We start from the raw sequence: 26,155 nt of genomic DNA on the forward strand, positions 1-26,155 counted from the left end.
GTGAATGTGCCTGAATCGAGTAAAGCGAACACATCATCCTATATTTTCGAAACGATATATCGATACTGTTCAAAAATCGAGAATATTCAAAATAAAATTTAGTTAACTAAAAAGTAGTAAATTGAAATATAGTACTAACATCATAATAGTAGGTATTAATATTTCTGATGTTGACACCATCGGTACAAAAATCTCATTTATTAAATATTTATACATTATGCTTGTAATAGAAATATGATTATTATTATACATCACTTTCATCGTCCTTGGCCATCTGATAAAAGTATACACACATATTGATCAACTGTAAACTATACAGTAATAAAAATAATGTAAAAATTTTTAAACTAGTTTGCTGTATCCACCATTTCCTATATAAAGGGAAAAATAATAACCGTTGAAGTGCCATGCATGCTACTGTTGATAATCCATGCTTTGGTTTGGCTTTTGGAAAAGAAGAACCTGTGAGGAAAATTTTATTCAAGTAAAAATAATATTTATTCGTGTCAAAAATCTATTTATAATTGCAAAATAATTTGTTTTAGAAATATATGTTTTTATCTTTTTATGTTTTAAAAGACTATAAACATTAAAACATTCACAACCTTCCAATTCAACCTTAACTCGCACAAGATCCACATCAATAAATTCTGTTTTCAATTTTGCAGTTCTTATTAGAACATGCATAAACCCTCCAAAAATGTGTTGTTCTACAATCTTTTCCCATTGTCGTTTGTCATGTGTATCAATTTTCTTCTGATATCTAAAATATGATAATCATCCATTAAATTAAATTTACATTGGTTTCAACAAGTTGTTTTACAATGCTAAAAAATCTAATTTCTTACCAATAAACAAGCTTATTTAATTTCATTTTTGCTGATTGCTATCGCAGTTCTATAGAATGATTATTAATTTTTAATTTTACCCAATAATTGGATGTATCTAAATGAATGGAAGATAATTGTTTATATATTTGTGTTAGTAAATTTGAAGGAAATGTTCCCATAATATATAAAGTAACGAATGATAACTAATAGCAACCTTTTATTTCACAATATTCAAATGGACAAGAAACAAAATACGAACAATGTTTGTGATACATTTAATCATTTTCACGCCATTACCTAGAATTAGAAATTATTTAATGATTCTTGGTAATAATAATGCAATTAAGCAGCACGATTAGTCTTAATTCAATTTAAGTCTTTACTAGTAAAATCTGGTATAAGTTTGCCATGTATTCAATATGTCTTATATCGAATCCATTCATTGTCAAACTGCCCTAGTATAAACCTGTATTTTTCTGTTATCAAAATTACCGAGTATATACATATGTCACAACCAATCTTACAATAATAAGTATGGAACAACATATTTCATTAGACATTATTTGCATTTTGTGTTTTCTTTATTCTTGTTATAACAATTTTTAAACTATTTTTAAAAATCGTGTATTTAATATATGTTTTAATAATATTTTAATGTTTACTACATTTTAATGATAATACTTTTATAATGAATAATAATTTTATTACAAAGTATCAAATTATATTTCTACATGTTTCAACAAAAATATGTATATAATTTGATCAATTTTTCACATATGTACATATATTTCAAATTAAATTCAAAACTTTTATCTCAAAAATTTCAAAAATAATTTAAATATTATAATAGAACTAAATTGTATAAAGGTTATAATTATTATATAATCCAATCATTCTTAGTCATTACTGTTACAAAGTTCCTAAATTATTATTTAATCATGAAAGTATACTTTATACTATATACTTCATTCGATGAGAAGTATTTGGTGTAAACAAAACACATGATGCAACAGCACCGAATGGTAGAATGTTATGTCTCAAATAGAAACAGTTACAATAGAATTTATACAAGTTACAATTTATGTAAAAAAGTAGACTTTTTTTGAAGGATATAACATTTTTACAATTTTTCAATAAAAATTTTCGGATATTCTTCCGAAAAACTTTAATAGTCAAACAGTACCAAATTAGGTGCAGGGAGGGGGGAAGAACTAAATCCTAAATATAAAATTTTAATTTCGAGTATTTAATACAATAGTTTCCAAAATATTAATAACAAAATTCCGTACAATACACTGTATTCAGCCTATACGTACGTTACACAGGCATCATTAATGTAATTATCATTCTCTGTATTAATATTATCGTCAACTGCTGGGCAGCCGACTACACAGCGATGTAGGCCACCGTATTTATAAGATGATCACGTAATTTTTTTTCATGTGTTAATCAATCAGGTGTGGTGTCGCACTCGCTCCGAGAGAATTTCGGTGACGAAAGAAAATCTAGCCTAATTCTAATATATTTCATAAAAATTAATATTAATTACAAAATGTTTCAGCGATCAAAAATTACAATAATGTAATGCATGAATTTTAAGTAAGAGATCCTATAAAAACTGAGATTCAATGTCACTATACACCATTGACTATTCAATACTCGATAACAAATGATGGCAACGAATTCTCAACGGAAATGATTTCAATGTATTGTGTGGAAAGTTTTTTATTATTATTTTGGAAACTATTAAATATCCAAAGCTAAAATGTTATATTTAGGACCTACTTCTTCCCAAAATTTAACGTCGACTAGCTAGTGGGGTTTTTTGGAAGTCCAGTCAAACTTTCACACTAGTTAAAAAAACTAGTGATTTGATTATTTATCAAATCATTTCGTGTTTTAATCCACTATGTATTATACTCTAAAATTTTAGTTTGCACATGATTTAAATTTTTAAATAACAAAAGATGACCTGTCGAGAGTTCCCTTATCTTTATTTTCAAACGATAATTTAGTTTTATAACAATACTGTTGCTGTCAAAAAATGCTTAACAAACGTATTTCTGTTATTATTTTTGTATCAATTTATTTATTATTATATTATTTAAACGTCGTGTTTATAATAAACAACGATTAATACAGAAATTTGTTGTTCCAGGTTATCAAATAATTTTTAGTTATCCTTGGTGTACAAGAGTCAGAAAAAACAAAAATTACTAAATTTACATTATTTATGTACTTTTTCTTATTATATAATAAATTAGAGTGTGTAAAATAAAACTTTATGGGACCATAAACTCTGTAATACAATTCTTTTCGTAGTTTTAAGTATTTGTATTTTAAAAACTATGCTGTGCTAATACTTTCATCCAGCACTATATGTACATGTATGTATATCGAGTATTTCTCACGACGCGTGAAACATATGATTTCACATATGAAAGTAGCATGTCTAAACAATGTTATATACGTACATACAACGAATGAGAATAAGTTACGTCGTGCATTGAAACGAATGTCAGTTTTGAAGAATTTTTAAATTACTATTAAGTAATGACTCGTTTTAAAATAAACCATTTTATATTGCACGTGTATTTACAATACTGAGAATCGTTAATTAATCGAAGACAATAAGAATTTGAGGGATGTCTATCCTCGGTATAGGATTACTTTTTAGCCTTTTAACTTCAGTGAATGGACTGCGTGAATATGAGAAGAAAGATTTAATTGCTTTAAGAGAAGAAGTACGATCTATGTTCGATCATGCTTATTCGAGTTACCTAACGTATGCTTATCCTTACGATGAACTGCGATCGTTAAGTTGTGATGGATTCGATACATGGGGCAGTTTCTCATTGACGCTTATCGATGCGTTAGACACTCTCGCCGTAATGGGTAATTTTTCGGAATTTCGACGTGTGGCAGCGATTATAAGTGCTAGAGCAAACTTTGAAACCAACATAAATGTATCTGTATTTGAAACTAATATACGAGTAGTTGGAGGATTACTTAGTGCTCATCTTCTATCGCGTAAAGCGGGTGTTAATTTAGAACCAGGATGGCCTTGTAATGGTCCATTGTTGCGCCTTGCAGAAGACATGGCAAAACGATTAATTGCAGCTTTCGATACTCCAACAGGAATGCCATATGGTACAGTTAATTTGAAATATGGAGTACCTGAAGGTGAAACAAGTATTACATGCACTGCTGGCATTGGTACATTTTTATTGGAATTTGGAACTTTATCTAGATTAACTGGAGATCCATTGTATGAAGAAATAGCCATGAATGCTATTAAAGCATTATATTATTATAAATCAAATATTGGATTGGTTGGTAACCATGTTGATGTATTAACCGGTCATTGGACAGCTCAGGATTCTGGAATTGGTGCAGGTGTTGATTCTTATTTTGAATATTTAGCAAAGGGCACATTATTATTTCAAGATCCATTGCTAGCAACAATTTTCCATGAACACAAAGCTGCTATTGAAAAATATATTTGTAGAGAAGATTGGCATTTGTGGGTTTCCATGACAAAAGGTCAAGTGACCTTACCAGTATTTCAATCTTTAGATGCTTATTGGCCTGGAGTACTGAGTCTCTTTGGGGAAGTTGGAGATGCTATGAAGTCATTACATAATTACCATCGTGTTTGGAAACAATTTGGATTTACACCAGAGTTTTATAATATTCCACAAGCCGAAGCAGGCACTGATAGAGAAGGGTATCCATTGAGACCAGAGCTTATAGAATCGGTTATGTATTTGTATAGAGCAACAGGTGACCCTTATTTGATACAGGTAGGAGTGGATATATTAAGAAGCCTGCAGCACAGTGCTAAAACTACATGTGGGTACGCAACTATTAATGATGTCAGGGACCATCGAAAAGCAGATAGAATGGAATCTTTTTTTTTGGCAGAGACAACAAAATATCTTTATCTTCTTTTTGATCTTGATAACTTCATTCACAATTCTGGTCAAAAAGGAGAAATTATTCAGACTCAATGGGGTCAGTGTATTGTAGATGCGGGGGGATATATTTTCAATACAGAAGCACATCCTATAGATCCTGGAGCACTGTATTGCTGTCATCGAAATCAAAATTTGTTCTCAGATCAAAAAGCAACATTATGGAAATTCATTTCTATGAATGGTCAGAAAGAAGAGGAAAATACTGAGCATAATACATCATACAGAGGTGATACTAAAAACAAATATAATGATAAACAACAAGTTGAAATTGTGAAATTATCTGAAATAAGACATACTTTCACAAGTGATGTAGAAAACAATTTTAATACAAATTCAGATAATCCTGTTCTTCCCATTAATGATAAGACTGATGAAATTATAATAACTGAAGAAGAAAGTGAATTAAGTACAAATAATCCAGAGTCTGAACCATTGAAAGTACAAGTTGTTGCACCTCCCTCAGTAATTTATAAAGCAGATGATAGTGAAAGTATTGATACTTTTGAAACATCTCCATCTAATGGATATTATGCTGCACCTGTTATAAGAAATAATACAGAATCATTTATTAAACAGACAAATACAAGAGCAACAAGATTTGTACCACAAATATTACTGGAGAATATTAGAAAAGGAAATTTATATCCTATAAATGCTTCTGCAAGATTGAATTATCAGATTTTATCTTGCCAGTCTCAATCATTCTTACAACGTATATCAATTATAGGCGAATTTTTTTAACAACGCTTAAAATAATGTTATATATTAAAATTACGTGTTTCTATTTTCTCCAATGCCCTTTATTGTCATTTATTTTAATATAAATTCTGTTGAAATAATTTTTAATAATTGAAAACTAATATGATAATAATTACAGTATTGTTTCGTTATAGGTCGTCCACTTGAGGACAGGCGCAATTTACAATGAAACATTTGAGTGTGACAAGTTGCACAAGTGAACGAGGTGGTACATCACGGCGTCAAACTATAAAAGGTTGCTCACGTATTCAGCGACTTCGATTGTATAGGGATATAGGAAAATAAATATTGTTTTTTTTTAAAGGAAAGGTTATTTAAATTTTTTTAAATTTTAATAAATTGTTCTGTTAGAATTATTATTGCAATTGCGTGTATTATTATAGTTAAATTATTGTTAAATTATCATGGGATGAAAAAGAACTTCATTAATGATCGAAAAGAAGATTAAAATTCTCAATAAGTTAAACGCAGCGGTAAGAACTATTCCCAATTTAGCAGATCAGTATTGAATATATAAACAGTTAAAGTCCGTGAATGAAAATTAAAAAAAAAAAGTACGCGCAATTTTAAAAATTGAAAAACTGCTTTCGGACGTGATTTTTAGAATAGACAATGAAAAATCCACTTACGGATTTATTATTACGGGAGAAAGCATTGAAAATAGAATTCTTCATTCAATGCCAGTTGGGGCTGGTTAACGAAATTTATAGATTGTCACAATATAAAATTAATTATTAAAGTCGCCAAAGTCTCGAGCGAACTTTATGGTTTGCCGCCATCATCTGTGCTCTCGCTTACTCGCAGTCTATCGTACTCGCCGCAGCAACTATAAAAGCAGTGGAAGGGGTAGAGAAACTACTTACAACAAAAAACGTATGACGACCTATAACGAAACAATACTGTAATTACTATTAATAATCACAAAATATTTATTGTTTAACAATTCTGTTTAATTTTATTTCAGATTTATAAGTATTTAATTTATCTTGGTGAACCAAATTGATAGCACATGCTTTGTTTAATTTATTAGTATAAATATTTAAGGATATACAATATTTTACTAAATTTCTAAAGAAACCCTTACTATTTATCTTTTTGTAAATTGCGACATAAATTCAAGTAATACACTGCTTTCTTTCAAAGTATGAGGGTTGTTGTAAACAATATATTTGCACTTATTAATGGTAAAAATAGTAATAGCTCTATAGAAGATTATGAATTCCTCGTGTGAGAGAATTAATATATACTCGCTTCAGGTAAAAAGTTATTGGACCCGCAATTTGCTTTCTTGTAAGAGCAACGGCACCAGCGTTGTCTTACCTTTTTTCTTAAAGAATAACTTTCGCGCACGCTGTATGATAAGATCTACAGCAAATTGTTTGTAATCATCCGAAATATGTAATTTTAACATAACAAATTTATATACGGTAAAATATATGTCACTATGAAATCAAAATAAATTGGTAATATCTTCGAGGTATGTAAAATATAACGTAACGATTAAATTATTAATTATTTTCAGAATTTCAATGCATATAATCTATATATGACAAGTTGCATAAATGATTATAGATATATACTGCTGTTCTGTCAGTAGATCTGTGATATGTAAAATATAGAATATTAATTGAAGCATACTAATTTACTTCGTAATGTGTCTTCCTCTTATCTATAATCCATAAAATCATGTAAATAGATATATAATGAATCATAAAATAATTGATTAATAGAATTCAGATTTTGTTGCTTTTGCAAGTAAATATATTTTAATCTTGATTCTTTAGAACTAGATATTACCATATTTCCTTACAAACTTTCTTCAATCTCAAACAAATGAAAAAGTTTGCACTCTAATATACAATTCATTAATTTGGATTGGTCTAACTGACAGATATGCAGAAATAGAGTATCAATATTATATACACCAGAAACCAAACAACTAAAGAGTTTGCTGAATATTTCTTTTGTAGCTTTATTTTCAGCTACTGGCAAATAAAGTACTTGTCTTTCTTCATTTTCAGAATCACTCACTGATAATTTGACTTCATTTTTCTTTTTTCATGTACTGTAAACATTCTATAACTGAAACAAGCCAAACTTTTAAAGTCATGTCATAACAAAATAGGATTATAGAAAATAAAAAATTATATTAAAATATACCTTTTGTTGTCATACAATTATCAGCAAACTAGAAGACTTTATTACTTATGACATGTGCCATTATGTATTGTCATGTACAAATTACATGTGTTGAAATTAATTCTGAAAACATAATGAAATATATTTAATAAAAATAATTTAATTGTTATATTTAACTTTACATATCTTGTAAATATTATCAGTTTACTTTTATTCTATAATAACTAATGTAACTTGCATATATATTAGTTGCATCGCTGCTACATACTTTGGAAGATTACAGTCGCTATGCTGTGGATTTTCTATAGTTTATCCAACGAGACGAGACGAGTGAGTGATCAGGGACAATTTCAGAATACTCAGATCCAATGATTATGTAATTGTAGAACACTTTTTCTAAACACCATTTTTATTTTTTTGTAATTTAAATTATTTGATTTATAATGACTTGCATAATCAATAGTATACATAATAAAGAAACTACTTTTCAAACAATTTTCAAATTTTAAAAGAAAAAAAGAAGCCAGTGGTAGTGTCTTTTTGTTTATAAGAGAACAATTAATGTTCGCAGGTATATTGAACATGATTTGTACTTCTACTCGGTAGATGTTTGGATAGTCCTAATGCCAATAACTTTTTTCTAGAATTCCTAACATAAATATTCTGTGATAAAAGGATTCTTTCCATTGATATTAAATGAATAAATTATTATTATTATTATTATTATAACTTCTATAATTATCAACTTTTATACTTTCAGTATAATATATATGGCAATGGGAATGAAGAAATAAAAAAAATAATTATATATAAATTAATATAACATATTTTAGTTTACTTTCCTTAGTTATCTACTTACATTTCCCAAATGTCAAGAAAGATATGGTTATCTTTATCTGGAGTGTCAATGTTTGGCGGCTGTGAAAAACTGTTGCATCAAGATATTATTTATAAGAATTTTGTTTTTCTAATTGATAAAACCCTTTTCTTGCGATGTCTGTTTTTATTGTTTCAACCTTAAAAGACAGATATTTCAGTCATTACGATTTAAGATATCTTGTACGCATCGTACTATTAAGTGCATTGTGTTTAGACTGAACTTGATAGCAAATATTCGTTTCTTTACCAGGCAATAATTCTTGTTTTATAAAGATAAAAGTCCAATATGATAAGGTGTCGTTTAGCGGTAATACGATAAGCTTATTATTCATGCTATTGGAGGGTGCCGGTATTGAAATGTTATATTAAATGAACGATTGCTTCTAAGATTTTAATTTAATGTTCTTCCTAATAATGTTTATAATTTATTAGAACGATATTTGCGCATTTGTCTTCTAGAGCATCTTTTTGCCCTAAAAATGTTGCGTTTTCAAATGGAATTGATAATTATTCAAGCCTCTATTCAACTTTGAATAAACAAAGTAACCAAACACATCGATTTTCAGTCAGACACTTCATGTAATTCTTTTCTGTAATTCTGATTTTTTGTAATTATTGCAGTTACATTTTTTATACGCTCAAGCCTGCCTGACTTTGTGTATCATTTGCTCCTTTGGTTGACAATTATGCTCAAAGTTCGAGTCAAGGTCGATTTCTATTATTTGTTCAGCCATGTTCCGTTTCCAACAAATGCAGTCGATGAAAAGAAAAAAGATACGTATATGTATATACATTGTATTCCGTTCTTCTTTTCACTAACTGCGTTTGTCGGATACGAAACGTATCTAAACGGATAATATAAATTGACCATTACAAATTTTACATAAACGAATAATGTTGTACATGATATCGATCTTTTAAAAATCACAAGGCAATGTTACACTTCGTTTATCAATTGTCCACTTAGATATTATCCAAGATAAAAACAATTTTCTTGTAAAATGAAGCGTCATTCGATTTGATCGTCATTTGATTGTCACCAATCAAACAAGACCTTCCTAAAGCTATTTTCAATACATACGCGCAAAGTTACTGGCAAGTGTGGTCATACTGCCAGTGATGGCAGGACTGTGATCGTATCAGAAAGTACCTAACTCAGACTGCTCTGACAGTATTTCCCCCAAGTTTATCGCGCATCTTATTCGCTATTTATTGGTGTGCGTTCGGTTTCGCACTGATATAAATACAGGCTCCAGTTTACAACTCGTTACAATTATTCTATCTCAGCAAGAGAAAACGTCTTTTGAAAGTAATTTGTGTGAAGTTGGACAAAAATAAAGGTAACTATTACGTAAAATACTTTTGCTTTAGACTTTTATGGTAACCGTTACATTTTTGGTAGTTTTACATAATTTTAATCTCATATACAATTTTACAAAATTAAAACTGTATATTGTTCTACATAATGAGTACAATAATTTTTTGGGCTCTTCAAAATAAATGATTTATTTTTTGAAAACGTTAATGCCATAGAAATATAACTATAATTTAAATCCCTTTAAATGATCTTAATAAAATGCATTTCGTAAATGTGCCTTTTGTAGTTATCTGATTCGTGATCTGATATAGAAGTTTCTTTAAATTCAAACGAGTATCTAGCGGGGAAAAACATGCTTGTTAACTACGCAAGTTTAATTATATCCAACGCATTTCATATGTTTATTGACACGTGTCTTTTTTTTTCCATTTTTGTTTGTCCAATATAAATACTAAAATATTCTTTGCATTCAATTTATTAAAAAGTATGGATTGTTGTATGAAAAAACATTTTCCCTAATTTAGTAATAAAACTAAGATTGTTTATCGGTTTGAAAATAATTAAACTAAAATCAGAACGTAGAAGACAAATTCAATTTTTTTTATAGAAAAACTAGTTATTCTTTTGGTGTTGTAATCGTGTATGTATTATATGCGTTAGTATTATACAGGGTATCCCAGTTTTTTCGCAAAACTTTATCTGTACATTCTATAAGCAAATTTAAGACAAACCGTACATCTAGAAAGCAGTCTATATTATTCTTTTGTATTTTGTTTGTAATTTTACTTGTAGAATATGCTTATTATTATTTTATACTATTTCTTATAACTTTGTAATAAATCATTTAATCTATATATAGTACTTTTCATATAGATTTCATATAGTACATTTTTTCTTGCCGAAAAAAACCTTGTATGTGTTTTATATGTATATATTTTACGATTTACTTTCATTTTAATAGATGGACAAAGCTACGCGAGAGAACCGAATAAATCAGTGCAACCCGAATCATACAAAAACCGGATCAGGTCGTAGTGCGGGTTATCACGGAGATAAATCAACGGCGAATTTAAATAATCGTTCCAATCAGCTAAACAGTAATAATCCATTATACAGAAAGTGAAGCAAATTTATGTTCCTTGTGAAGTATATGTGAAAGAAGGTGTTTCTTAGTAATGGAAAAATACAATTAGATTTATAAAATGTATTTTTAATTTGTTTAATTTTATATCGACCTTTCATATTCCCTTCGATTCTTTCCTGAATATAATTACAATATTGATATATACATGTTACAAAAATGATTATATTACTGCTTTATAAGTGGAGGAGAAAAAAGTAGTAGAGTTTCATAATTATGGCAATAATATAATTATAATATTGCAATAATATTTAATTTTTTCTCTTGTTTTTTTTTTTTTTTGTTTTTCGATAATAGATGGAAGTTCATATTACTTTGTCGTCACTTATTACATACTGAACCTTCTTTAATTTCCCATAACTTTTAAATATATATAAAAATATTTTATAACTTTGAAACATAGATGATTTTTATAAATTTCGTATTAATACATTCGATCGGAAACTTTTTCCCAGGAGTTGTATGTATATATGTATATACACTTCGTAACAAAGTTAAAGGATTGTTAATTATGAGCCAAAAAATTGTCGATATTTGAACCGTTGTAATTTTTGTCGAACGACAAAATTTATTGAAGAACCTAGTACCTGGAGTCATTTTAAAGAGGAAAGCTTCTACTTTCTCATTCTTGGATTGCATTTTCTCGAAAATGTTTTTATACTTAGATATGGGGTTTAATAAATTTTGTCGCAATTGGTTTTACAATAAATTTGAAGGTAAAAGCCTCTTCTTTACAATGGGCCATTAACAGTTACTGTGTGATTTTTTGTAACCAATTTATTGCCAGAAAAATTTTATTAATTTGAAAATTTTCCAAATAAAAATATAAGTAAATGTAAATCAGTATAAGTACAATGACTATATTTCCATGATTGTAATAATAATTGTACATATATTAAAAAATAAAGCACCTTATCATCACAGTGATACGTATTTATGAATGAAATTTAGTAAAAAATATCTCGTCATTTTAAAAACTTATATAAATAAATGTGTAGCAACCAATTCTTTACAAATTTCTTCACTTTTTATGTATTCATAGTTTAAAAAGTAGAGTGATAATCGTATAGCTAATAATCGTTAATAATAGTGTTTCAATATGATAAATCTATTTCAGCTGGTTGTTTTATCCAAAATCCCCAAGTTGTAAATTGTTTTCCATCTGATCCCTCATTAGGGTTCCGAAATACTTGTATCTTCACACGGGGTATTTTGTCTGAAATAAAAATTTAAGCCAATTCATACAGAAATTCGCTTTGCATTAGTATTACTGATAACTGGGATTCTTGCATTTATTATTTTCTTCAAATGTGAGAAATATAAATTTTGTTTTATTATTTTCTACTAGATGATTTGTGTGTATTCCGTATGTCTGCCATAAGGCATACCTACTTTTATAATTTACATGAGTTAAAGAACAAACAAGAAAGACATTTATAAACACTTATAACTCTATTTCTCAAATTGTTCAAAAACATGATTATTTAATTATATTGAACAATGTTAGGCCATGAAACTCGTACGAGTAATGAAAGTTGTAAACGGTGTTTCGAAAATATATTATGCACTACATTTAACGTTACCGTTTTGCGTAACTCCGTTTTGTAGCATCTTTCCTGTATCGCGTTCCTCGTTTAAAAAAATGATCAAAATAAGGGAATAAAATAAACGGGCACTTATCTGAAAAAATAAGAAGGTAGAATTAGCGAATGTAAATGTAGGTAAAGGTGAAGAGAAAAAGAAGAGACTGTTCAGCTTGCGACTGCTTTGATGTTAATATCTCAGGACTTACTGATAGTTTCATGGCAATCGATGTAAACGCAATAACGTTCCCGAATAGAACGAACCCTTTATGTACCGATAAACAGTATTTAGAGCATAACCGGATTTAGCTGTCTCGCGGTTTTTAGATGTGTTCTTAGATAGAGAAAGTCACCTTTTTGTTCTTAAAAGGTGACAGTGAAAATACTGAGTAACGAACTGGACGTTAGAACTTTATATTCCAACATCATTAATAAAATTCATTCTCATTTTAAACATATTTTTTTATACTTCTTTGAAATTTCGTATATACGTATAAGACGTACTTTACGCGTTACAAAGGAATAAACAAATTTTTTTTAATGTCAAAATAATAAACTAATTTTATTTAATTTTTAAAGAAAGTATAATTGAAAATATTTCTTCGCTCAGCAATTAAAAGTAAATAAAACCTCGAATTAAATTGATACAATACAATTCCTCCATATTTCCTTGTTCGTTAACGAAAAGCAAATGAAACCTTATAACGAAATTATTTAATCACGATTGGTTTACCGTGCTATACGATGATCGATTATATTTAAGGGGAAGAGTTGATAAATTTTTGTCACTCCGTCTTCGCAAAACGATTTTGCAAGTCGTAATCAAATATCATTCGACAGCGAAGGTATAAAGTGTACATCGTTTCAAGAGCCTTATGATCCGGGAAAAAGTAAATCGTGCGTGTGTAAAATTTTGATAATGTATTTTCGTCTTTCATAATTGATATATATTTATATACATATATGTATGTAGATTTGGAAGCCCATTTTACAACGTTTTGTAACGCCTATACGTTTCATATTTAACTACAACATTAATGAGGTTGTTCTCGAAACGTCACGAAAGCATCGCGCTTCCGTGAAAACGCTTTACATCTAAATGATCAGTTCTCGGAGCACGTCACCTCTCCATTCAACGTGAGACAGATGCGTTCTAATTGATGAAAATTGCAGGAATAAACAATTACATAACTGTGACGATAATTATTCCACACATTTTTATACAATTGTAGCTACCGATGATACAAATTTAAACGAATTTACGAATGACCGTATTCGATGCGTTCAAAAACTATACATGACACGCTATACAAGATTGCTGAATTCCTCGATCGCTTGATCTTTGGTCATTACTCCGTTAACACTCTTCTGACCTTTGTATTTTACACGATAAATCAATAATCTTGCCATAGTAATACAATATCGGTTTTAAAAAATATGAAATTTAACAATTGAACCATATCGAACACCGTTGTTACAAATATTGTAACAGACTTCGGTATTAAGTTCCAATGTATGAAATGTCCATTTAAAAATAGTATTGTAATATTTAAATGCATGTACAACGGTTCCATTTATCTATAATGTCTCTTGGCATAAAAGCAATTAACATTGGTTAATATTTAAGAAAAGAACTGAGTTTAAAGTATGATACTCTGCCACATTCGTTGTATACCTCAGATTTATTTTTCATCGATTACCTTTCTTCTCTCAACGCTTAAACCGCTTATATTTAAAGCAAAATTTTAATATTTCAATTCTGACAATTGAAACAATTAAATCGAGAAGCAAAATTTTCTTTTTTCTTCAACAATATCCGTCAAATTACTCCTATATGTTATAACTGTGATTTTAAACACTAAGTCCCTGTTATTTGTTTCTTCTATTCCCTTTAATTTATCTTATTATAATATTTGGTGTAACGTATTTCATATTATTATCATAATTATTATACATTTTTCTAGTTTCATATTTCCTGCAGATATTGAAAATAATTACAAAACTTTGCAGCACGATCTAATTGTTCGTTTTTGATATCAATAAGAAAGGAATTATCCTTTACAACTTTTTGTCTCATTTAGTAAAGAAAAAAGCAAGAAGAACAAACATAATTGAGTGTCCATTTAAAATTTTTATATTTTCTAAAATAGACTTTGCTATTCAAGAAGCTATAAAAAATGCAGTTTTAAATTTTGTATTTTTCTGGTTAATAAGATCGTTTTCTTGCAAAGTCTGTTTTTATTGTTTCAACCATAGAAGACAGACATTTCATTCATTACGATTTAAGATACCTGATACGCATCGTACCATTCAGTGCATTGTGTTTAGACTGAACCTGATAGCAGACTTCCGTTTCTTTCCCAGGCAATAATTCTTGTTTTATAAAGATAAAAGTCCAATATGATAAGGTGTCGTTTAGCGGTAATACGATAAGCTTATTATTCATGCTATTGGAGGGTGCCGGTATTGAAATGTTATATTAAATGAACGATTGCTTCTAAGATTTTAATTTAATGTTCTTCCTAATAATGTTTATAATTTATTAGAACGATATTTGCGCATTTGTCTTCTAGAGCATCTTTTTGCCCTAAAAATGTTGCGTTTTCAAATGGAATTGATAATTATTCAAGCCTCTATTCAACTTTGAATAAACAAAGTAACCAAACACATCGATTTTCAGTCAGACACTTCATGTAATTCTTTTCTGTAATTCTGATTTTTTGTAATTATTGCAGTTACATTTTTTATACGCTCAAGCCTGCCTGACTTTGTGTATCATTTGCTCCTTTGGTTGACAATTATGCTCATTATTCGAGTCAAGGTCGATTTCTATTATTTGTTCAGCCGTGTTCCATTTCCAACAAATGCAGTCGATGAAAAGAAAAAAGATACGTATATGTATATACATTGTATTCCGTTCTTCTTTTCACTAACTGCGTTTGTCGGATACGAAACGTATCTGAACGGATAATATAAATTGACCATTACAAATTTTACATAAACGAATAATGTTGTACATGATATCGATCTTTTAAAAATGACAAGGCAATGTTACACTTCGTTTATCAATTGTCCACTTAGATATTATCCAAGATGAAAACAATTTTCTTGTGAAATGATAAACTCGTTAAAATGAAGTGTTAGCGATGACTTTACTTATACATTAAATTTGATCATAGTCTTAACAATTAACGCTTAACCCCTATAACTCTCAATATATGTATATGTATAACGTTTAATATCATTGACAAAGATTTTCTTCGATCAATAGATCGTTTTACGTTAGTTAGTATCATCATTCTGGAAGACATCATTGGAAAACTCGTTTCATAAATATTATCGTATCTCATTTAAATAACATGTTTCTGCGACTGCGAAATGTTCTTAATTCCCTTTTCGTCCTTACGTTAAATTACATGTACTTTGATTAGAAGCTTTCTTATATCAAGATCGAAACCATTTCACATTGTTTCGATACACGAACAAAATAACAATTGTTTTCTTTTTTTTTTCATAAATCTTACTATTTATTTATGTTCCCTTTTGGTATCAAAGTAAAAAAAATGGACATTTTGACAAACTTTTTTGCAAAAAGATATTAATATTAACGATATGTTAAAGCTGGAGTTATAATCAGATCAGTATTACTTGTGGGTTTTCTTTTCTTTTTTATTCTTCGTTTCGCATTTTTCTTAATATTTTATTAATTCTGATATTCGTGCCACGTGTAAAACAATTGTTATGTACATTTTACTTTTCTATTTTTCGACCGAGTAATTCGGACTATTATAAATTGAATGAATTTTCGTTTGGAAATGATACTCCTAGTCGGATAGACACAAAAGTTTCACTACTGATTTGAATTAATACGTGTGATAAAACGCGGAAGAAGAACATCTCGCAGTTATGCGCCGAGCTACTAAATTGGCTACGATCATACTGCTTAAACTAACTTGTAATCTATGCGACCTGTAGAGATCTCGGAAGACGTTGGATTATATAACTAATTGTACTCGCTCGTACAGAACTGGTTACATCCATGCTATTAAAAGTTGCTCTTTAAAGTAAATCAGCTTCGTCCACTTTGTCACCGTTATCATATATGCATATGTTACGCGAAGACTATTTGATGCCACCCACTTTACGATATAAATGGAACGTAAACCCGTGGACAGGGCTGAGTTACGTGTTTCTATTAAGGCTGGGACTCTGCGAATAATTTAATACTCGAATATTTTATAAGTATTAAAATACCACGAATGAACTGCGAATATTTGAGTACTTGAATATCGTTGTTCGAGTATAATTATTTGAGTACCATTATTCAATATTAGAATTACAAAATTATTGTTGGAAACATAGCTATCGCAAAAAGAAGCTGCTTACAACCGAAAAGTATGAACACGTTAGCTTTTCTTTGTCGTTAATGAAACATTTTAAATGAAAATAAAGTTTAAGAAAGAACGATGAACTTAAAAGAGTTGATTTATAATCTACATCACGCTCAAATATTCCGAATACTCAGAGACTCAAATCAGTGCACAAAATATTCAAATACTCGAGTATTGTGATAGCATTGTGGTAGTTAACATTTCAATATTTAAACGACATATCGATAGGTCTATAGACATTCTGTTATGAGTAATAAATCATTATATTCTCTCCTTAGAAAGTCCATTTGTTCAGGTACAGTACGCTGTTATTGTTTTAGGATTCTATTCTAAGATTGGGCCACATGTTTTCAATTATTTGGTAAAGTTGCCTAACTTGGACCACAATTTGTTGTCTGCATTTGGACAAGTTTGCTGTACACAACGATTACGTAAATAAAATTAAAAAATAAAAATATCAAGGAACTGAAATATTTTACACTTGTCTAGATTGAATCAGTCGGTTGTTATCTAGAGAAATCTCAAGAAAACTTAAATGCTAAATATTGTATTTAATACTATTTAATTTATTTTATATTTTCATTCTCGCGTAATTTTTCTTGAGAAAATTTTCAAGCTAAATGTTGTGCGATGTGTTTTGAAGTAATTTAATTATATATTCCTTGAAGACACACACACACACACACACACACACAATAAACAATTTATTTATTTTTCTACCATTTCGGAAAAATATTTAATTTTCCACATACGATTGAAAATGCGCGATGTGATCCAAATATGGCAACTCTTCTTTATTTGAATTATATTCGCCGATTATTTGCATCACCGAAGTATTTGAATATTCGAACACAGAAAAATTCGACGAGTAGTCCCAGCCAGAGTTTACATCCTCTTGCAACGACGAGGAGATGTTAATTGTAATCGAAACGTTGTTGCTGACTAACGGTCAACTTCGGCCACCTGTTCAGCAGGCCATTCTGAATAAAAAATGTCATACATACTATAGGTATATTTCGTACCATATGAAGACTAAAATTCACCCATTGGGAATCATTTATCTCTGCCCTTGTACTAACATAGACGATTGAAATATATGTAAATTTTATATAAAATTAAAAATAGAATAATATGAAAACGGTGTAATTATTGTTTCGTTGTAAGTACGCTCAGTATCTTATTTTCGATATAATTGATTAAAGAAAAGAAATAAACTTATAGCATATATGACATGTTCTGTTCAAAATGACGTGCTGAGTACGCGTGTGAAGTTTGGTTGAATATCTCATCAAACACCTTGCTATACTTCACAATTTAGCATTACTAAACGCCTCCCCGCCGCAACGTAAGGTCAACGCGACAGATAGAAATTACAAGATCCGCAATGCGATTATAAAATCCTGAAACTTGTGTAACAGTAGTTAACTTGTACATACAATATTCACCGTGTTCGCTTGCGAACGGTATGTGGAAGACATCGATACAACTTACAGTTAGCAAGATATTGTCACGTTAACTGCGCGCTAAGTCTAGATGTTGCCTAAAGAAGCCCCTGATGTCGACGGTCATTGTCAAAACTTTCGAAAATGAAGATACGGGACAATTCCGTAGTCGAAATGCTCGCGAGTGGATTGTTCTCTTACTATCTTTCTCACCCCCCTTAAATAGATCCTTTTGCTAGATATGTGTGAGTTCTGGTTGAATATAAATATACAATCTCGAAATGTCCAAACATTCTTATAGCCCTCGATTAAAGAAATTCGAGTGTGTCTCTACTTGAACGAGCGATTTGGCCGCGTTTTATGCAATGTCTTTAGACGATAACGCGTGGCCATCATTTTTTACGGATGATACGGATAATACTCGAGAGAAACAAAAATGGAGACACCCCGGTGTTCAATCGCGTTCGAGTTCAAGGAAATCACCGGGCTGTCGGTTACAATTTTTGTACAATATGTAATTCGGAATAGACACGATTGAAAACGCGGATGCTATTTGAATTTTAATTTCAGGATGACTTCTTCCCGAGTTTTACATCTGGAGTAACTCGAGACCCCTGTGCGAACATAAATTTCAACGGATTCGAATTAAAAGAATTTTTAGTCGGTTAAGTAGATTTAATTTCGATGCTAATTCAGTCATCGATACTTTTCATTTAATTCATTGTATTTTATATTTTTAGAAAATTGCTAAGAATTACTAGATATTGGCAACATATTAATCTTTACTTCCACGTGACTGCAATTGCAAACAAATAATGGTAGTTGAAATTGACATAAGTAATCTTGAAGAATTTTATGTTCATTTTATAAATAAACGTTAAACAGACGGCTTTTATCAAAGACATGTATGTACATCGATGTGAGAACGAATGGGACATTTATAGTCGAATACTCGGACACTTTGTATGTTTCTCGAGAATTTGAATATAAATTATACCATTATTATTATAAGAAGTAAAAGATTTTGCATGTATCCCATAAAAAGTGTACTATCTTTCCATATTATAATGCAAGTCAAAAGTAATACCCAGAATGTTATGTTATCATTGACAGTGACGATTGTCAAAAATTGTATCGTTAATTTATCTGATTTATCGAAGAAAAATAAAACTAAAACTACGTAAACTACGTTTACTTATAATAAATTGAATAGAAAAATAAGAAACGCATCGATCGATTATTTCATTTAGCCAATACTGCGTAAATAGAATGAAAAATTGAAAAGGATGAAATTAATTTTAAATTGATTTCTGTGTCACGTCATTTCATAATAGTATTTACTTCAACAGATCATTATCTGCAAATACTAATTCGTTAGATGATATATTTAGATATTTATAATTTCGAGAAAATCTTTGGAAAAAGATCAATCATTTCAAAATTCTAGGCCAGGTTAGCCTTTTGATAAATCAATATCTTGAAGGCGTTCTGGTTATCGAATCCGTTCCTAAATATAACGGAAAGCAAAATAAGTTATATATAATTGAGAAATACATGGGGGTCGATCGAGACTCCGAAAGTCCTCGTAAGATTAATAAATCACTATTGGATTCGCGAAACGTTGAAAACCAATTGTCGCTAGCTGCAAACTCGATGGTTCCCTTGAACTAGGCACGAGTCCAAATGTGATACCATCTTTGACGAAAGAAGCAAACGAAAACCGGAGGAGCCGAATTGTGTACAATCGTTCAGAAAGGTAGACCGATTTCGAAGGCGTTAATCAGAGCAGAGCCCGAGTCGTAGACTCCGATCACGCCGAAAAGTACCCCGAGAAAGATGACGAAGCAATCGTACGCAACCGCGCCCCATTCCATGGAATTTCTCTTCAGCTTTAGGTGGAAGTAACACGGCCATATAAACGACAACATCGTTCCAGTGAACGACCCAATGAAACCCATAAGAATACTGAAATGAGGTATGAAGATCGCCATGAGAATGGTGAAAACAATCACACCGACCCGCCACGCCAAGCCCCAGACCTTCAATTCGCGATCAACCGTCCATATTGTTGGGAAAATCGTCTTCGGTCTGCCTCTGAAGAACGCCCTCTCGAGTAGTTCGCAAGCCGCGTAATACGGCAAAGGGTACGATAAAACGGCCTTTACGACCAGACAGAAGTTCACCAGACCTTTGAAACCGGCTGAGTGTAAATTGTTGGTGATAACCTGCTGCGTGTCGTACTGGAACGTCAAAAAACAGATCCAGCCGAAAAGTGACTTGAACGCCGCGGCCGCGATGTGGCTCCAATTCAACATCCAATCGAACTTGGAACGATCGATCAGATTACCCTCCAGAGTCGGTAGAAATATCTGCGAGGTATAACTGAAAACGATTACGCCCAACGAGATCGGAAAGTTCTCGAAGTCGAGGGTCCACTTCACTTTGGACCAACCCCAGTCACCGATCTCCAGAATGCAGTAGCCGACGATAATCGCGTTTATGAACAAATGGGACATCGTGCACCAGAAGCTGAGCACCGAGACGTGTTGCAGGGACTTCAAGAAACCGAGCGGCAACAGAAATATCCCGATCAGCATCATCCAGCTCCTAGTGTCGATCGCGCCCTCGGGGAACGTGCCTATCATCAGGTCACCGCAGACGACCACGTACAAGATGCATGTCATCAGTAGCTCGATAATCTGAGCAATGTTCACCGCCCTGGCGCCCCACGTTGGTCCAAAGCATTCCTTCGCGATAGCCACATAAGAGTCCCGTACCCGAACACGTTGCCCTGTCACGGTATCCAGCTCGTACAGACATTCGACGAGTATTTTCCCAGTGTAGCAACAGATGTGCGCTATACCGATCATGGCGGCGATGGCCCAATAACCGCCTTGTAAAACGGCAAATGGTAACGAAACGATGAACATACCCTGAAACGATACTGAATTTGTATCGAAACACGATTACCAAATCATTTGTCTCATTTTTGGATGGCTTGGGGTAATTCCGGCTAATTTTTAAATATTGAAAAAAAAAGAGAGAGAAACCTAAGCTCGGGTTAAATATTCTAATTGTTACAAATGTGAATTACAACCTTGGGAACAATGGAATAACATTAAATGTTAAATTAGATTTGGAAGGAGATAAGTAAGATAGCCGAAATTACCCCTGGCGAAAATTCTAAGAAAACTCATCTTTCTAAGGACTTTTTATTAACCAAACAAGCTCTAATTTTGAGACATCCTCTAAAAACAAGAATCTCGTGTGAAACAAAAAATACCTGTATGGCGTTCGTAACGTTCCACGCAGCTTGCCATTCGTTAATTTTTACACCCGATCCACCAAACTCACCACCACCCTCGTCGTACTCGCTGAATTCGCCGCTGCTAACGCTTCCTGTTCTAACTTTGTCCCTGAAAAATTCAATTGCCCTTGTTAATAAAGGTTTAATATTTCGCAACTAATGAAGTATTAAAGGTATTGCAGTATCCAAATTTATTTTTAATCATTTTTGATTCCGTCTTAGAGAAAAGTAATGAATGTCTTAGAGTTTTTTTCTAAGGCATTATTCTATTTAAAATATGTCGAATTTGAAGAAAATATGTAGGACTAACAAATTTGTTGGGGTGCAGTTAATCCCTGACACTTCGAATAAAACATATTTGTATTTCATTTAAAGAGTACATTAAATCGAAAAGGTCGATAAATATATAATGTTTTCTCAATAGATACATAGACTCAAAATGTTTTCTTATAAAATAAAGTTTTCGTTATACGAATCTCACATTTCTTTAACCCTTTGTTACCTGACGGTACTTCAAAGTACCACTACTTATTTTGACCTAATTTTTAATTACATTTTACCATATTTATCATAATTATGTTTTACCATATTTTATCAAGAAAAAAGACCAATAAATACTAGAAACATGTTATTTATTGGATACATAAATGTTTATATTAAATAAGTAATTGTCATTAAAAATTTATATTGAAGTGCTACTATTCTTTTCAAAAAAATCCAAAAAAAGCAAAAAATTTCAAAATATTCAAAACACTTCGATCGTACGATGGAAAGAAACCTGGAAATAATAGAAGACTCTTCTTCTGTTTTTCTTACTTTTTCAAACTCTTGGTAACAAAAGGTTAAGTATCCTATTTAAATGGTATCAAAATCTATGACATCGAATATAAAAATCATCAATTTGAAATGGAATGACCCTATAAACCAGTGTTTTCCAAAATAAGGGCAAAATTCCTAGGGGGATGTTTTACAATTCAAAGGAGATGCAAGCACAAATTTTTAATGTAGAAAAATATAGAGAACCTCTAGATCTATTAATACATTGATAATTAGAATTTAAAAGCTATCAATTTTATGACGATGTTGTCGTGTTATATAACTGAGAAATTTAATTATGAATATTTATTTACAATTATAGTGGTTACTTCTATGTTATAATACTTAAAATAACTTACTGAGGTCATATACAACGCTTATCCCACTTAATAATAGCCTCCATTCCTAAATTTTGTTTCCTATTGCATTATTTTCAATATACAGCGTAGTAAATATCACTTATTTACTAGTGTGAACATTTTACTAGCATTCAATTCGTAATCAAAGGTTTTCTTTAAGTAACTTTTTATATTTAGTGAATGAAAAATTGAGTCGATCGAAATCAATAAAATTACGTTGGAACATTGAATTAATTAAATTAAATGTAACAACAATTTTTTATCTATAAATTTAGGCGTAAAAATTCTGTCTCTTTTTGGGGGACACCTTCCAAAAGTTCGCTAATCATTGCTATAGGCGTTAACTCACGCATTTCGCTGGTAGCTGAAAGAGTCCTCAGCGATGGCCACGTTGTTCTGGTCCCGATAAGCTTGTTCTCCATTCATAGTCATCATTTCGTGACCTTCGTCGAAGGACTTGAACTGTTCTTGGCCACTGTATCCCGGAGCCTGTCGTTGTCCTGTTCCATTACCACGTATAAGTTCCATACAGGGACTGTTTTCTGGCCATTTAGCCTTCAGTGTCTCCCAAGCAACGTTGATCGTTGCTCCAAACGATGGTATGTAGTATCCGCGGAAATTGGCCATATTTTACTTCGTTGCTTCTGGAAGTGAGCACGTTGTGTCTTGCAATTCTCAACATGGACGGTACATCTCAATATAACCACGCGTTTCCAAAATCTCAATTTCCTAATTATCAATGTAAAATGTTCACGAAGAAAGTAACGTACTGTCAATATCAAAAATGATTTTATTGATTATTTTTGTTTAGGAATGATTGCTTCAAATAATTTAGAGCAAAGTGTTTCGTAACAGTGGCAATTAAACTGGTACAATTTTTAGGAATTGAAATTATAATTCTATTATTTTTTTATTTGAGAAAAATAAAACGCAAACAAATAATCTGACAACAACATAAGTACTCGAACATTTCAGTGGATTGTATCACTCAAAATCCAGTGAAATTACATAACTTTCAATTTGAAGAATCTCAATACGGAAGCGCTTGTCGACTGTCAACTGTTGTAGATGAGTAACATTGCACTATGAAACTCGATCCAAATGTATTTAAACGATTCTTTTAATTCATATTTTTCTCATATTATAAATAAAATTATAGAAACGTACAAAGAAAAACTAGTTTACTGTGAATTATTCTGAATGACCAATACATCAAGACCGATCATTACTGATTAGCACCAGATAGTTTGAAAGCTGTATAAATGTATTTCGAGGTAAATAATAAGTCTAAAATTGAAAAATAATATTTTACCGTAATAGCTCGACTTATACCCACTGCTTCTATTTATATAAACAATTCAGTAATATTCTTTTTCGTTGTATATAGAATAATCATTATTTTAGTAGATATATAAAAAATATTGCAAGAAAAATATTGGTATTTCATCTTAAATTACTAAGGGACTAAATTTCGCGATTCACGAAGTAATGTTAGCTTATTAGAACCGTGAGAAATAATTAAAGTAAATGGTCATCTAGTAGTGTTTCTTTAGAATGTTCTGGCCAATGTAAGGATGTAAAGTCAACAATAAAAATCTGAAATGGAAAAATATATGTTACAAGAGACACCATTACTAATTCTTTAACGTAAATATTAATCGCCATTAGATCACTTAAATTCGCGATAAATAATAAGACAAGAATGACAATAACATTAAAAGCAAATTAGCGAGGAAATATAAAAGATTTTTATTACTTTTCAGTATATATTTAAATAATTTTCTAAAACGAAACTTCTTAACTGTTCCTTCCAAAGTAACAAAAATCATTAAAATAACAGATATGCCATACCGTGCATACCGAAATTCTATTGCAAATGATACTCGATGAAAACACTTTCTATTCAGGTACAATTGTGGTTAATATTTAGGTAAACGGCCCGTTGGTTGCATGTTCTACAAACTGTTTATACATACTTCTTTGCGAGTAATTGCTTTCAAACTTTCTAGGGTACGTATCCAGACTCTTCTTTTCAGAGGTTCTTGTTTTCGCGTGTTCGGAAGCTTCAGTTGAATATCTTAGTCGACTTCTTGGGTGACTTCACTTACCAAACGACGAACAGAATTCGTCTTTCAATTTCGCGAAGGCACGGCACGATTCTTGGGCGACAAGACGTTGGGCGCAACTTCTTCCAGCGCGAGTCCCGTTTCGTTTTATCGGACTGAGCAAAGGCTAAATTAAAAAGGATTCCCAGCAAACTCGTTGAACGGAAATACTTGAAAATAAAAGGTCGAAACCGTCTAACTACGAGGACTACGACACCGCATGGTCGTCTACGGTCTACCGCGATCGTCGAGTCCCTATTCGCGAGCCCTTAATCGCGACATAGACTAAGGGGTTAGCGTGTTACAGGGGTTGGGAGATCGGAAGAATATGGCCAGCATCCCTGGAACGCGCAAGCCTCGATCGATGCCTTCCACGAAACATCTCTCGACACGTCAGTACTGTAGTCGAGAGTCGTGTCTCCCTTACGTCAGTGATCGACAAGTTTTTAGTAACACTGACCATATCGGGACATTAAGGTTTACAAAGGGGCAACACCAAGAGTTGCCACCTTTAATTAAGTAAAACTGTAACAAAAATATTATGTATGTAATACAATCAAAATGCATTTTCTGTTTTTCAGTAGATAGGCACAAAAATAAATCGAATCGAACTAAGTGAAAAGGAAAGGCGGCGGTAACGATTGAAAATAGATAAAATTCCGCGAATTCTAAAGTTGTTCTTTATAATAATGGTATCTGAACCGTATATAGCGAAAAGATTATATAGGTAATGTAACAAAAATAAATTTTCTTTTTTTTTTTTTTAAGTAAGTATATAGGCAAAAATGTTGGTTAGAATAAACTAAAATATCATTGAAATTGAATAAAATTGACGGGTGCTTTCAAAATTTTGTTCAGTTACAGTTTCAAAGTTCGTGGCATTTCGATACAAATATGAGCAAATACTTATTTCGAAAGAGGAAACTTGAACATCAGAAGATTAGGATGGAACTCTATTACCTTTGTTGATTGATCAGAATCAATATGTCAATTGATTACAAATTAATTAATTCAAATTATAAATGACCAAAAATATCCTTAATATCTATGGGGAATGGATTTTGGAAAAAGAATAATTTCTTTTGTATACCATTGGAATTCTGAAAATT

The 26,155-nt window shown here is 31.1% G+C and overlaps 3 protein-coding genes and 1 long non-coding RNA gene across 12 annotated transcripts; 1 reads left to right on the forward strand and 3 right to left on the reverse strand.

Annotated features, from left to right (window-relative positions):
- Positions 1-176: 176 nt before the first annotated feature.
- On the reverse strand, positions 177-9,521 carry LOC143153445 (protein phtf-like). Of its 8 annotated transcripts, none has more exons than XM_076324705.1 (5): positions 9,210-9,521; positions 8,565-8,721; positions 849-945; positions 606-763; positions 177-462 (listed from the first exon to the last, which is right to left on the reverse strand). In XM_076324705.1, the coding sequence occupies exons 4-5, from the start codon at positions 685-687 to the stop codon at positions 245-247; spliced, it is 300 nt and encodes a 99-aa protein (XP_076180820.1). In that variant the 5' UTR covers positions 688-763; positions 849-945; positions 8,565-8,721; positions 9,210-9,521; the 3' UTR covers positions 177-244. The 8 variants fall into 8 exon arrangements, with proteins under 8 accessions (XP_076180820.1, XP_076180801.1, XP_076180811.1 ...); XM_076324686.1 differs by lacking the exons at positions 8,565-8,721; positions 9,210-9,521 and adding exons at positions 1,045-1,127; positions 2,147-2,601; XM_076324696.1 differs by lacking the exons at positions 8,565-8,721; positions 9,210-9,521 and adding exons at positions 1,045-1,127; positions 2,120-2,601.
- LOC143153438 (ER degradation-enhancing alpha-mannosidase-like protein 2) lies at positions 3,304-5,702 on the forward strand. Of its 2 annotated transcripts, XM_076324652.1 has the most exons (2): positions 3,304-4,226; positions 4,407-5,702. In XM_076324652.1, exons 1-2 carry the CDS (start codon positions 3,476-3,478, stop codon positions 5,546-5,548), a joined length of 1,893 nt encoding a protein of 630 aa, XP_076180767.1. In that variant the 5' UTR covers positions 3,304-3,475; the 3' UTR covers positions 5,549-5,702. The 2 variants fall into 2 exon arrangements, with proteins under 2 accessions (XP_076180767.1, XP_076180757.1); XM_076324642.1 differs by having other exon boundaries at positions 3,305-5,702.
- A 2,217-nt stretch (positions 9,522-11,738) lies between the features above and the next one.
- LOC143153474 (uncharacterized) lies at positions 11,739-19,383 on the reverse strand. Its single transcript, XR_012993827.1, has 3 exons — positions 17,770-19,383; positions 12,627-12,723; positions 11,739-12,259 (listed from the first exon to the last, which is right to left on the reverse strand). It is a non-coding gene; the product is annotated as an uncharacterized LOC143153474 (long non-coding RNA).
- A 642-nt stretch (positions 19,384-20,025) lies between these two features.
- Vgat (vesicular GABA transporter) lies at positions 20,026-25,283 on the reverse strand. The gene is made up of 4 exons (XM_076312597.1): positions 25,050-25,283; positions 23,291-23,585; positions 21,743-21,875; positions 20,026-21,392 (listed from the first exon to the last, which is right to left on the reverse strand). The coding sequence occupies exons 2-4, from the start codon at positions 23,566-23,568 to the stop codon at positions 20,208-20,210; spliced, it is 1,596 nt and encodes a 531-aa protein (XP_076168712.1). The 5' UTR covers positions 23,569-23,585; positions 25,050-25,283; the 3' UTR covers positions 20,026-20,207.
- Positions 25,284-26,155: the final 872 nt, after the last annotated feature.

The sequence above is a fragment of the Ptiloglossa arizonensis genome, chromosome 1 (assembly GCF_051014685.1).
Source record: "Ptiloglossa arizonensis isolate GNS036 chromosome 1, iyPtiAriz1_principal, whole genome shotgun sequence".
Lineage (NCBI taxonomy): Eukaryota > Metazoa > Arthropoda > Insecta > Hymenoptera > Colletidae > Ptiloglossa > Ptiloglossa arizonensis.